Source organism: Sturnira hondurensis, unplaced genomic scaffold (genome assembly GCF_014824575.4).
Source record: "Sturnira hondurensis isolate 20B ecotype Veracruz unplaced genomic scaffold, ASM1482457v3 Scaffold0007865, whole genome shotgun sequence".
Classification (NCBI taxonomy): Eukaryota; Metazoa; Chordata; class Mammalia; order Chiroptera; family Phyllostomidae; genus Sturnira; species Sturnira hondurensis.
Genome location: NW_028080496.1, coordinates 635,525 through 649,885, shown reverse-complemented (window position 1 = coordinate 649,885; position 14,361 = coordinate 635,525). Strand labels below are relative to the sequence as shown.

Sequence of the window (14,361 nt, the reverse complement as noted above, 5' to 3'; positions counted from 1 at the left end):
GCAGGAGTGATTTGTTCTACCTGATGGCGTACACATTTTTACAGACTTAAATCCGAAGGGAAACTACTCTTTGAACTTGTTTGGGAGAGTTACATGGAAGCAATCTTGGACTCCGTTTCTTACAGGCTCTGCGCCACCTCAAAAAATTCCACAAGGACCCACTGTGAAATGACAGTTTCTCGCAGTTAGAGCAAAGCCACCAAGGTGGGTGAGGGACCGATGAAGTGGAAAACTCAACGCTGCGTGCTGATGCATAAGCCCGACGTTAATGGAAGTGCAGACGGCGCGGCGGCAGCGGGGTTAACGGCGCCTCCCACGCTCCTCGGACACCCCGGGCACTCAGGGGCGCCGGAGTCTGCCTATCTCCTGACCCTGACTGTGACCTTGGGCAAGCGCGCCCACCTTTCTGGGGCTCAGCGTCTTCCACGCGAAGGTCGCAGGTCGCGTGTGAGGGCTCAGGGAGACGGAGCACACACGGCTTTCGCCCCGGTGTGTGGCGCACGCGGGCAGTCACGCCCTGTGTGCTTCTCGTGGGGACATGTGGCCTACGGTTGTGCTTGGGGAGCAGCCGCCGTCCCTCTGCCACATCCCCACGCCTCGTGGTACCGTCCTCCGTGGGTGCCTCCAGGGGCTCCCGTTCCTTTCACCACAGCGTTTCGGGCAAACACGCAGACGACCAGCGACCCACAGCTGACTGGCAGGGCTGCGGCTGGAAGCCAGCTGGGGAGCCGGGGAAATGGGGAACGCGCCCCCCGAGCAGAAACTCGGGCCACAGCGAGTGCGGTTCCGCCCGTGTGGACTGCGGACTGCGTGTCCCCTCAGCCCGTCCCGGACGCTGCACCGCCGGCCCGGCGGCGCCCAGGCAGACCCGAGGGGCGGCGCAGGCCTGGCGCGGGACGGCGACACCTGGGGGCCGGCCTCCAACAGGTGGCAGCTCCGCGCCCCGGGCGTCCGCGCACCTGCCCCCCGGGGGGACCCACGTCCCGACCGCCGGTCCAGCGGCGCCCGAGGAGCCAGCGCGACGGGGCGAGCCGCCCCCCGGGCCGCGCTCCCCTCCACCGCCCGCCGAGGCCCGAGCGCGCCCGCCGGCCCTGCAGGGGTCTCCGCAGCCTCGGGCTGCAGGGACACGCCGGCCGGCCGGCGGAGGCCGAGGGCGCGCGTCAGGCAGCGCGGCCGGACCCGAGCCCCAGCCCAGAGGGCTGCGGAAAGGAGCAGGGACGCGGGGCGGCGGGCGGGTCCCCGGCCGGAGCCCAGTCCCGGGCGGCCGCACGCACCCAGCCCGCGGATGAAGGTCAGCGGTCAGCCCGGCCCCCCGGCCCCTCAGCCCGCGGCCCCGCCTGAGGAGACGGCACGACCCCCGGGCCCGCGGCCCCGCTTGCGGAGGCGGCATGACCCGCGCGGTCCGCGTGAGGAGGCGACCCGGCGCGGTGGCTGAGGGGACACGTACCTCCCGCCGGACGCCGCTCGCTCGGCTCTGCAGCAGCGGCCGCCCCGCTCGCGCCCGGGGATTCTCCTCAGTGCCTCGCGCCGCGGGCTCTGCCGGGCCCGCGCCTGCGCCGTTGCGCCTGCGCGCTGGCCCCGCGGCCCCCGCGCGCCCCCGCCCCCGGCGGCCCGCGTCCCCGCGCGCCCCCGCCCACCGCTCGCCGCCCGCCGCGCAGCTGAGGCGCTGTCCAGAAGCCCGCGGCCTCGGGGCGGGCCGGGGACTGGGCAGCCGGCGGAGCCCAGGAGCGCCGGCTTCGCGGCGTGGGCGAGAGCTGCGGGGCGGACGGCAACAAGTGCGAGGCCCCGGGACGAGGGACCAGCGACACGGGGGGGTCCCGGTGGCTCCGGCGCGGCGTCCTGAGGTCTCCGAGGCCCGGGTGCTGGGTACCTGTCAGCAGTTCCTTTCCGTGACTGCCCTCAAGGAACCTTTTCAGACAGTTCGTCCACGAATTGCCCCCACGCCATGCCCACCACCACGGACCCGGCGTGCGTGCCTCCGCCTGACGCGCGGGACGGTCTTCGGGCGGGCGCGCCGGGCTCGCGGCCCCGGGCTCCGCGCACGTGCGCACCGCTGTGGCGTGGTTGCCTCGGGGCTCGTGGTAGCTCTGTGATTTGTAGTCGCCATCATTCAACCTAAATAAACATGGCCAAAAAAAAAAAGCCATTTTGCTATGGGCTCCTGATACTGACATTTTTGTTAGAATACTCAGAAAGTTTGGAACGCGTTGGAGTTGTCGCGTTCTCATACGTCCTCGAAAGCAGGTTTTTATTAGTTTGGGCATTCAGGAGTTTACTTGGGGGGTGTTTGTTGTTTTTAGTTAAGTCCATTTGGCCTTCCGGGAATCTCTGGCATTCGGGCCTCCTTTTCCTCCCACCTCAGCGTTTCTAGCTAGAAGATAGAAATTGTGGAGTGGAAAGACTTCCAAAGTCAGGCTCAGACCATACTTTCTCAGACACAGGCGTATCTCGGTAGGGAGTGTCTCGCTGCGGCAAGCTGGGAAATAAGTAAGGCTTCTTCACGCCCTCCCTCTCTTGCAGTGTTTCTTGCCCAAATCTAGTGGTGGAATTTCAGAAGGAAAAAAGACTCTTGGTGGTGATATTTGTAGAAGCTACATGGGTGGCCAGAGGAAATTTCTTCTACAATTCCTACATGAAGAAAAGCGAACTGGAGAAAGTGGGGGTGGGCCAAGAAACCTTGGGAGGTTGGATGGTGTTGGGGGTGGGGGGTAGTTTTCGGACAGGTGGTGGCAATATTTCAACTACACTCGAAAAAGTGTGAGGGAGGAAAAAAAAAAAAACAGCAAAACCCCCTTGGCATCACTTGCCCAAACTGCCACCTCATTTTCCCCATCTAATAGGACTCTAAAGATTTTATTAAAACCTTTGAAAGCACCCAGTTAGAATGCCAGTGAAACGAGTGGGACAAGCGCTTTGAACCTTGCGGAGAATTGGAACGCTACTTCAGAACACCTGGGATCTTTGTAGTCTTAATACAATTCTTCGATTGAGGGGCAGTGCTACTAAAGGAACTTTTTTTCTCTAATAGCTGTCTATCAAGGCCCTCTACAGAGAAAAGTGTGGAAATCACATGCTAACATGTTTATATGTGTATGTTAAGTGCTTTAAAAAATCGGAGTTCCTCAGAAATGTAGGTGCAACCATTTTTGGTGGCAACGGTGAAATCAAAAATCCCCAACCCTGCAAACCAGTTCTGTGCTGCCCCCTGGCGGTGTCCTACTTCACGGCCCGCATCCAAACTGAAATCTCCCCCTCTTTGACCACTCCTTGAGTGTGGGAAACTCAAGATGAGGAAACGCTGCCCTACTTTCTCCCAACTAGTCCTGCTCTTGTTTTCAAATACCCTAAAGCCTATAACATCCAGAGGAGGATTAGCCCTCGAGGCAGGTAAGTGTTGCAGGGGTGTCCAACCTTTTGGCATCTCTGTGCCACACATTAAATACATTGTGACACGTTATCACACACACACACAAATCTCACGTTTTAATTTAGGAGTTTGTGTTGGGCCGCATTTATAGCCATCCTGGGCTGCATGTGGCCCGAGGGCCGCAGGTTGAGCTCCCTTGATAGAGGAACTCTGAAGATCTGGGGCAGGCCTCTTGCTCATTTTGAAAGAATTACTTGGAGACACCTGTGAAAACCAGGTTCTGGAGCCTCACCTCCAGCCATGAAAATCTTATCCACAGTAGAGTGTCCTGCCGATTTTATTTTTAACTGCGCCAGGTGATTCGTATCAATACCAGCGAGAAATACCGGAGGTGTAAGTAGAACAGGCCGTGGGTGACTTATGAGAGGGCATTTTGTAGGACATAGAAGCTATAAAGGAGGGGAATAAATTGTGGGTTTAAGTTTTGTGGGTTGTTTTCTTGCCAGATACATCTGCTTCTGATGTGTCTGCAAGTAGCATATCCCACACCAAAATGCTTTTTGAGGTACGCCGGATTTTCTTTTAGTTTAAAAAACCTGTGTTTTGCCTTGGCTGCTGTGGCTCAGCAGTGGAGTGAGCGCCGGCCTGTGAACCAAAGGGTCGGCGGTTCCATTCCCAGTCAGAGCACATGCCTGGGCTGTGGGCCAGGTCCCCAGTAGGGGGCATGTGCCAGGCAGTTGATCAGTGTATATATCTCACACACTGATGTTTCTCTCCTTTCTCTCCCTCCTTTCCCCTCTCTAAAAGTAAATACAATCTTTAAATGTTTGGCATATTTTACATAATTATGTGATGAAGAACCCTGTACTGCACTTACACAAAATTCTAGTTTTAGTCAATATTTTAAAATTATTTATGATCTTTAAAACTCATAGTTTTCCTTAACACATATATTGTAGCTTTGCCAGTTTGCAGGTAGCTATAATGCCATCAATATTAGTCATGTTCAGTGATTATATTCATTTCAGATTCAGCATGGTGTTCTACTGTGACTATTACTTTCTTTTAGTTTTATAAGTTCTTCAAATCATTATTTACATAAATGCTATGTGGTTTGTCAGAAAAGTCCTTTTTTAAGAAACCCTGTGGGACACTTGTCTATTAGCTCCACACTAACATTTATTTTTTCCACAAAGTTACACAACACTCCTGAATTAGTCAGACATGCAAAAGGAAATAGAGTCTAAAAATGCGATCTATTTCATAAGTTTTAAAATTGGATAGTAATGTGAAAGGGCATCTTAGTACACTTTCTTTTCTATATAAAACTCAGCTCTATTTGCAATTCTAAACATGTGGACTGAATGGAGTAGGTCCCTTGGCTGGTCCTGACCTCTTTGCACACCTCGGTCTTCGTTTCAGCCTCACCCACACTGCACGTTGCAGCCCAATAAATCAGATTTTCATCCTCTTGTAAAAGGCAAGGCAGTATTCAAAACCTTTGAAATGATGCCTATCCCCCCCCCAAAAAAAGTTGTTTGTATAAATGTAAGTTTTCATTGAGGTAAGACCTGTTTGTTTGGGAAAAGAAAGTCATACAAGGAGCCGATGATTGATTGATTAGTCTCTCTCCCCGCCCCCTGTCTCGGCCCTCCTCCCCCATTTACTTGTCTGCACAAGCAATTGCCTTTGGGAGGAGACCTTGATATTACACCTGTGTTAACAGGAAGTTCATGTTTCCATTAGTCTTCTTCACTCAGGAGTTAAGTTCCCTTTATAAAGAAATTAAGAGTTTGTAATCATAATGAAAGTACAGCTCCTTCTTTAAATGTGTTTAATTTCTTTGCATCTGTTATAGCCGGTCCCTTTGCACATAAGCATACCTTAATGGCTACTTTGCTTTGCCAGATGCCAGACATTTTTGAAGTGAAGATCAGTAAATGTACTGCACAATCTACAGTAAACTTTAAAGTACCGGTACTTTTATAATAGTTTTAAAGGCTCTATAGAAATGCTAACCTTTCGGACTTCCGCCAAGATGGAGGCATAGGTGGAAACACTGTGCCTTCTCCCACAACCAAGTTTGAACACAACAAAGGTTTGGAGAACTAGGACACACCCAAAGACCAGAAAACGGAATTATACGGAAGTCCGACAACTACGAACCGTTCAATGGGGACGGTAAGAGAGGCAGAGCCAGCAGCCGAGCTGGGTCGGGCAGGACAGATCCCCCGACCTAGGCGCGCAGGCAGCCCGGACCCAGTCGGGGTGTGGGGCAGACTGACCTCGGTCGCACATTCGCGCACAGTGAGACGGACCACCCAGGCCCTAGGGGGCGAACCCAGTGGTGGAGGGCTGACGGCGGTGGCACACTCGAGTGCAGTGGAACAAAACGCATGGGCCTGGTGACGGTGGCTGCGGCGCCGGGGCCGTGGCGGCAGGCGGCAGGCAGGAAGCCATTGTCCCTCTTTGACCCCACCCCCACATACAACATCACAACCCAGCAACTTAGTTGCCCTGTTCTAGTGAACACTTTAGGACTCTGATCCTGCTACGGAACAGGCACGAACAGCCCAAAAGATGGCGCAAGAAGAACTCAAAGTCCCAGAGTCAATAACTCTAAGCGACCGAGAAATTGCCAGCCTCTCAGAAGCACAATTCAAGACACTATTTATCAGGATGCTCACAGAACTGCTGGATTATAGTCACAAATTAGAGGAACATAGTCACAAATTAGAGAAACATATGAAGGCTAAACTAATTGAAACGAAGGGAGATGCACAGGAAACCAATAGTGATGGAAAGGAAACTGGGACTCAAATCAATGGAATGGACCAGAAGGAAGAACAAAACATCCCACCAGAAAGGAATGAAGAAATGAGAATTCAAGAAAATGAGGAGAGGCTTAGGAACCTCCAGGACATCTTTAAACATTCCAACATCCGGATTATAGGGGTACCAGAAGGGGGAAAGAAACAGCCATGAGTGGAAAACGTATTTGAACAAATAATAAAGGAGAACTTCCCCAGTCTGGCAAAGGAAATAGACTTCCAGGAAATCCAGGAAGCTCAGAGAGTGCCAAAGAAGTTGGACCCAAGAAGGAACACACCAAGGCACATCATAATTACATTAGCCAAGACCAAAATGAAGGAGAGAATCCTAGAAGCAGCAAGGGATAAGGGGACAGTCACCTACAAAGGAGTACCCATCAGACTGTCAGCGGATTTCTCAAAAGAGACCTTACAGGCAAGAAGGGGCTGGAAAGAAGTATTCCAAGTCATGAAATCCAAAGACCTACAGCCAAGATTGCTTTATCCAGCAAAACTTTCATTTAGAATGGAAGGACAGATAAAGTGCTTCTCAGATAAGGTCAAGTTCAAGGAGTTCATCATCACCAAGCCCTTATTATATGAAATGATAAAGGGACTTATATAAGAAAAAGAAGATGAAAAATATTAACAGTGAAAGGTCAGCAAACACACAATTATTAACAACCACACCTAAAACAAAAGCAAACCAAGAGGATAGCTAGATCAGGAGTGGAACCATAGAAATGAAGAACACATGGAGGGTTAGAAACAGGGGGGTGGGAGGGGGAGAAAGGGGGAGAAGGCACAGAAAATAGCATAGAGGGTAGGTAGAAAATAGATAGGGGGAGGGCGAGAATAGTGGGGAAAATATAGAATCTAAAGAACTTGAGACACGTGGTTATAAACGAAGGGGGGGAGAATGGCGGGGGAGGGAGTGTGCGGGTGGAGGGGAATGAAGGGGGAATAGAACAACTGTAATGGTATAATCAATAAAATATATTAAAAAAATAAAAAAAAATTTAAAAAAAGGAAAAAAAATTTCTTCCATCCTTCAAGATTCAGTAAAAAATTAAAAAAAGAAATGCTAACCTTTCAAGTACTATGAAAGATTTTTTCTATAGCATGTTTTTTGCCATTTTCAATAACCTGAAAAACTGCAAATTATTGATTCTATTTAAAAATCAGATTGCAAATAGGCTTTATGAAAAAATAAAGTCAATTCACGTCATTCAAATTCATTTACTGACATAGCTTTTATATATAATTTCACATATTATACTATTATATTAACAATATTTATTTATATATTAACAATATTTATTAAAGGTACAACTTAGAGTTTTCTCCAGAGATATAAGGTTATGTTACATTGTTAGGGCAATGATTTCTATTTAGTGCATTTGTACTGATTAATGTTGATCTTTTACTTTTATCTGTTCAAATTTATTGATATGTAATAAGTATTTTTAAAAATACTCTAAGCAAAGAAATTTGTCACTACCATATGTCTTAGTTTCATCATTTAAAAGAACACTGCTATTAGAATATTTGACATTTTACAATGTCTTCAAAAGAAGATAATTTTTCCTAAATTATTCATTTTAGGTGCTGTTTTTCAAAAGCTAAACTTTTGGCCAACAATGCAACTATTTAAAACTTCATATGCCAACAGGTAATTTCTTATAAGCTTACATTTTTGTCAGTGTGTCACATAGTAATAGAAAAAATATTTTTTATTAACACAGCTATATTTCCCCATCTATAATTGTTTTAAAGATCTGATATATTTTTTATTTTAAAAGTAAAATACAACTTCTGGCCAAGATGGAGGTGTAGGTAGACACACTGTGCCTCCTTGCACAACCAAAATAAGGGCAACAATAATTTAGAAAAAAAAGTAACAACCAGAAATGACAAGAAAAATTGAACCGTGTGGAAGTCTGACAACCAAGGAGTTAAAACAGACACATTCATCCAGACCAGTAGGAAGGGCGAAGTCAGGCAGCCCAGCAGAGAGGGATCATGGCAAAAACAAAGTGGTGGCACCGGGCACGTAAGGCAGCAGCTGACAAACCCCGGGTGTGCAAGACCAGTGGGAAGACCCTGGACGCACAGGCAGTGGCTGGCAGACCCCAGGCGCGGGGTGGCAACGGGCAGACCAAGGGAGGTGGTGACTGTGAAGCAGGGCACAGCACGCAAGGCGCTGGCTGACCTGGTGGTCACACATTCGTGTGCAGATAAATCAGGTGAAACTGGGGAGTGAGACAGACCAACCAACCCAGGGTCCCAGTGCCGGGAAATAAAGCCTCAAAACACTGATTGAGAACACCTCTGGGGGTTGAGATGATGGGAGAGACTCCCAGCCTCACAGGAGAGTTTGTTGGAGACCCACAGGGTCCTAGAATGTACACAAGCCCATCCACATGGGAATCAGCACCAGAAAGGTCCAGTTTGTTTGGGGGAAGCGGTGGAAGGGACTGAAATCCAGCAGAGAGCAGAAGAGCGCCATTGTTCCCTCTCTGACCCCTCCCTCACATATAGCGTCACAACCCAGTGACAGGGTTGCCCCGCCCTGGTGAACACCTCATAGGTAACAGGTACACCAAGACAAAAAAAAAAAAAAAAGCCAAAACAGAAGAACAGATTAAAGCTCCAGAAAAAAACACAACTAAGCCACGAAGAGACAGCCAACTTATCAGATGCACAGTTCAAAGCACTGGTGATCAGGATGCTCACAGGATTGGTTGAATTTGGTCACAAATTAGATGAAAAAATGAAGGCTATACTAAATGAAATGAAGGAAAATGCACAGGGAAACAAGAGTGATGCGAAGGAAACTGGGACTCAAATCAATGAAGTGGACCAGAAGGAACAAAGAAACAACCAAACAGAAAAAAATGAAGAAACAAGAATTCAAAAAAATGAGAGGTTTAGGAACCTCCAGGACATCTTTAAATGTTCTGACATCCAAATTATAGGGGTGCCAGAAGGGGAAGAGGAACAGCCACAAGTGGAAAACTAATTTGAACTAATGATAAAGGAGAACTTCCCCAGTCTTGCAAAGGAAATAGACTTCCAGGAACTCCAGGAAGCTCAGAGAGTCCCAAAGAAGCTGGACCCAAGAAGGAACACACCAAGGCACATCATAATTACATTAGCCAAGATTAAAATGAAGGAGAGAATCCTAGAAGCAGCAAGAGATAAGGAGACAGTTACCTACAAAGGAGTTCCTATCAGACTGTCAGCTGATTTCTCAAAAGAGACCTTACAGGCAAGAAGGGGTTGGAAAGAAGTATTCCAAGTCATGAAATCCAAAGACCTACATCCAAGATTGCTCTATCCAGCAAAGCTTTCATTTAGAATGGAAGGGCAGATAAAGTGCTTCTCAGATAAGGTCAAGTTAAAGGAGTTCAATCATCACCAAGCCCTTATTCTATGAAATGTTAAAGGGACTTATCTAAGAAAAAGAAGATAAAAAATATGAACAGTAAAATGACAGCAAACTCACAATTATTAACAACCACACCTGAAAAAAAAACTAAGCAAACAACTAGAACAGGAACAGAACCACAGAAATGGAGATCACATCGAGGGTTAGCAACAGGGGAGTGGGAAGAGGAGAAGGGGGAGAAGGTACAGAGAATAAGTAGCATAGATTGTAGGTAGAAAAGAGACAGGCAGAGGGCAAGAATAGTATGGGAAATGTAGAAGCTAAAGAACTTATGACACATGGACATGAACTAAAGGGGGGAAATGTGGGTGGGAGAGGGTGTGCAGGGTGTAGGGGAATGAAGGGGGGAAATGGGACAACTGTAATAGCATAATCAATCAAATATATTTCAAACAGTAAAATACTTTATAACATGCACTTTATTTTAGACATATATTTTATTGCTTTTTATAAACTAACACAGTCTAGCTGGTATCAACTTTTGAAATAAGTAAATGAAACCAGAATAAAAATAGATTCAGAGGCAATGATTCAGGGTGTTGATAATATACCAAGTGTTGAGACATGAGACTGATTATAATCCGGTTAAAATCAAGGAAGTTAATTTCAGCTACAGGAAAATACACTCCAGCCTCGATGGAAGCTCCTAATGACTCTTGGGGTTCCATGTAACATTAATTGGGGTTTTACTTTTTGGCCAAATTATTCCTGAAAATCTGTAAGCAGTTTTATGACAAGTTGTTTGATTGTAAAGAAGCATGACAGCATGTGAAACAGAAAATATATATATTTATGGGGGTTTTTTCCACTTAAATTCTTTTTCCACTTAAATTTTGTTTTTCTCTTCACAGTTTTATACTTTGAGTTACAATCTGATGGTATCTACTTTAGGTAGATGGAAAGTTTTAAAATTTCAAATTCTTATGGTAGACATCTGGCTCAATAATGATTATATCTTAATAGTTTTTTGATATCTTAGTGGCAAAGAAATGATTATTTTTTAAAAAAATTAGTATGCTATTTTGGGGTTTTGGGGTTATTTTTTGTTAAAGATTTTATTTATTTATGTTTAGAGGGAAAGGGAAGGAGAGAGGGAGATAAATATCAATGTATGGTTGCCTCTCATGCGCCCCCTGCTGGGAACCGGCCTGCAATCCAGGCATGTGCCCTGACAGGGAATCGAACTGCGATCCTCTGGTTCGCAGGCCCGCGCTCAATCCACTGAGCTACGCCAGCCAGGGCTAGTATGCTATTTTGAAGTGCCGAGTTGGAGTAATGCTATATTCTTTCATGAGCTTATAGGCCATCATCTAGGCAGACACAGGAACCAAGGGCACGCAATTCTAAAGCAGTGCTATTCCTGCTTCGAGGACAAAAAATAAAGTACTTGGCCACTTGCTCTTCTAATCATAAACAGCAGTACAATGACTCAATGAATTCTACGGTGGCTGCTTCTAAATTTTCTCTATAATGATTTTGGTGACCAGGAAGGAAGACTAGAGGTTAAAAAAAAAAGGTGCAGGCAGATGGTGGTACCCCTCCTGCAGTAACGCTGGAGGGGTATCAAGGACGACAGGAGAGGCAGAGACAAAGGAAGAGAAGAGAAGGGTCAAAGATAAAGAAGGAAGCAGGCTGGAGATGGAGGGGCAGAGAAAAGCAGTATTACAGGTTCATTTTAATATTCTGAAAGTTTGGGCTGCATATCAAGCAATAGCTTGGGTTTTTAATTTGACATTAGCACTTCAGACTTGTCTTCAGTTACCAGCTGTCACCTAAACCCCCTGCAAGTCAAAACCAGTCAGGTTTATTGTATTTTTGGTTTTTTTGTTACAATTGTGAAATATAGGCAAATTCCAAAACAATTTTGGAAATCAGAATTCATTTCAATTGTCTCAGTCTTTTTCCCAGTGCAATTTCAGACTATAATATATTTGAGGCCTAAGAGAAAAGAATGTAAATACACCCTCAGGCCGAGGCGCTCTTGGCCGTGCTGCGGGATCTCGGTAAATGAGAAAGGCCGCTGTTGATTTTAAAGTCCTAATTGCCTGTTTCCAATCTGAGGGATCTACCGTTTCTGGAACACAGCTTTTAAATCCATTATAATCAATGGCCATATTCTCAGGACCAATCAATTTTTCCCTCAAAAAGATAGAAGTCCGTACTTCCTCCTTATTTGACAAGATTAAGTCCCTCATTTTGACAAACCATTCTAATTTTTAGAATTGCCGCTCAGTGTAACACACTGCTCCTCTTCCTGGCTTTACTAGGAGAACATTAACATATCTGTCTGTGCTTCCCCTCCATCCGTGTTTCACATCACGAAGAGCCCCTCAGTCCCGGTCACAGGTCCTTCGGCCTGAACGGGGGGATCTGCTACACGGTACCTGCGGTGCCCAGCCCACTTTGTGGGTGAGTGAAAGGGACTGGTCAGATCTGGAGATTTCATTTTTTCTCATCTGATAAATATTAGACAAAAAATGTGAGGTGAAAAAGTGTGAGAAAACTCTTCATATTTCTATAGAACAAAATTAAGCTCTTAAAACAGTGGCCAATCACAATCTCACTCAAAGTGTTTATTTTGAAAATGGGTATGGTAGTTTCAGGCCTAGTCAGAATTTAAATAATTCATTGTAGTGAACTCTATGATTTTAGCAATTTACACAAGACACTCTAAGCATTTAATCTTACTAGCAAAACAGCTAGAGAATTTTCACTATTGAAAAAAAAAAGCACAATGTATGGTCTTTTGCTTTGAGTTTAGACTAGTAAATACACAACTATGCTGGTACCAAAATTTACATTTGATCTTTTGAAAGGAAAATGAAGAATTAAGTCTTTCTAATGGTGGCAGCAATATTTCATTGGCAAATAAAATGTTTTTAAAATTCTAGATTAAATTAGCGAGAAATGCTAAAATTTAACACGTTAAACAGTAGGAAAAGGAATGATTATTTAATAACCAGGGCTGAATAACCACTTAGCAATATGGAGAAAAAGGACATTTAGACCGACACCTACATCAGACTTTACTAAATAAATTTCGGAAAAATTTAACTGTGGGTATTTACATCACTGTAAACCTGGAACGTCAGAGGAATAGTCTATAATTTTCTATAGACTTTTGAAGCAAGGAGAAAACTTGAAAAGATGGCAAGGATTACACCGCACCTGCTCCTTTGTTTACTGTGACTGGAGCTCCACGAGCATCAGGGAACATGCCTGGGTTTGCAATCTGAAAATTAGTCCTTTTTCTTGATACCAGTAGGAAACCGTCTGCTTTCTGTATTAGTTAATGAGACACAGAATGCGGCTCTTTATCCCAAATTTCCTTCTACAGATGCGTGGACAATTACATGGGAGCGCATCGTGAGGAGGTTTTCCTCCCAAGCGCCAGCACCCAAACGAAACCTGGCCTGCAGCTTGTGTGGCTCCGGCGGTTCTCCCAGGAACTCTTAGCGTGGAGCCCTCTACCGCCTCTGCAGGTGAGCAATGGAGAAACATGCTTCTGAAGAGGAAAAAGTAACATCAAGTAGTTTGTTCTACTAAATTATTATGTGCCCTTTAGTTCAGGATACTCTTCCGGACAGCGTTTTCGGTTGAGGGCTCTCTCTCTAAATCCGTAAGTCACTTGTGAAAGGATTTTAAGCAGTCTCTGCTCGTCGTGACTGTTGTGATTTGGCCTGACTCCTCTACACTAGTAGCCACACCTCCACAATGGCAATTATGCCACAAACACCTAAATATTTGGGCTAGGTCTGTGCAAAGCAAATTTGGAATGTGAAAGAAAAGCAACAACTTATCCAACCCTGTAAATAAAATGTAACATGGGATTAATATCTAGGGTCAACAACTGACTGTCTACTGCGTGCCAGGTGTTGTGCTGACCGTAGGGAACAGTGAACCAGACACGCACGTTCCCTGGCTCCAGAGGGATTTAAATCATCTTGCACAGACAAATAAGCAGACCATTACTATGAGGAGTCTGGTAACTCGCAAGACAAAAGTAAAAATGAGTCACGTGAAATGCTGCTGCACACCGAAGACTACTTTCATTTATTAGTTTTGGTCTTCAATTTTTCTTTTCCGAAGTTCTGTGAAAGCGAATGTAGGATTTATGAGGTTTAGGAGTTGCCGGGTACCATGACTCTCACCACTAATCATCCAACACACACTAGGCTGTCACAGAGACTTGTGAACGTGGAATCCTGGCGTGGGCAGGAAAGTTGACTAAAAACCGACCCAAGTCACATAAGCGTTCCGAGTAATGAAAACTGATCTCTTTACCAGCAGCACGAACATATTACACTCAATCACAGCATTTCTGCCATCTTCAAAGAGAAGAATAAGTGGCACCAAAGCGCATGAAGTCCCCAGAGGTGCCCTGGCTGCCCGGCAGATCGGTTAACTGACGGGCCGCGTCATAGGGCAGCCCTGGCCATGTCAGGTGGTTGTGGAGGAGAAAATGAACCTCCAAACTGTCGGGTTGAACTTTTCTCTTCACTTTTGCACTTACCCAATTTCTATCCTTTTTACTGTCAGGAAGGGCCACCTCCAGAAGGCTAATGCAGTCCAACAAGAAGTCAGCCTGGCAGAAACGACCTGTCTCACCTGGACCAACCTGTCTCACCCGTGTCTCCCTCTGAGCTTCACATTTTGTCTCCACCCATAACCTCTTGCTCTAGGTCTGTGAGTGTGTAGTGACTTTGCGGCTTTTACAAGCAGTGCCCACCCCC

General features: G+C 46.3%; 2 protein-coding genes across 2 annotated transcripts in view; one reads left to right on the top strand and one right to left on the bottom strand.

The window, feature by feature from the left end:
* The window catches only part of TMEM266 (transmembrane protein 266), a 55,800-nt gene extending 54,231 nt beyond the window's left edge, over positions 1-1,569 (bottom strand). The window contains exon 1 of the mRNA XM_037053461.1: positions 1,448-1,569. The gene's annotated coding sequence lies outside the window, so the exon portion shown is untranslated. The remainder of the gene's footprint in view (positions 1-1,447) is intronic.
* Positions 1,570-11,906: 10,337 nt separating this feature from the next.
* NRG4 (neuregulin 4) lies at positions 11,907-14,297 on the top strand (the record flags this gene model as incomplete). The annotated part of the gene is made up of 3 exons (XM_037053826.1): positions 11,907-12,037; positions 12,966-13,110; positions 14,073-14,297. Coding segments are annotated over 3 exons (501 nt in total), but the record flags the coding sequence as incomplete, so codon positions are not given.
* Between the last annotated feature and the right edge of the window lie 64 nt (positions 14,298-14,361).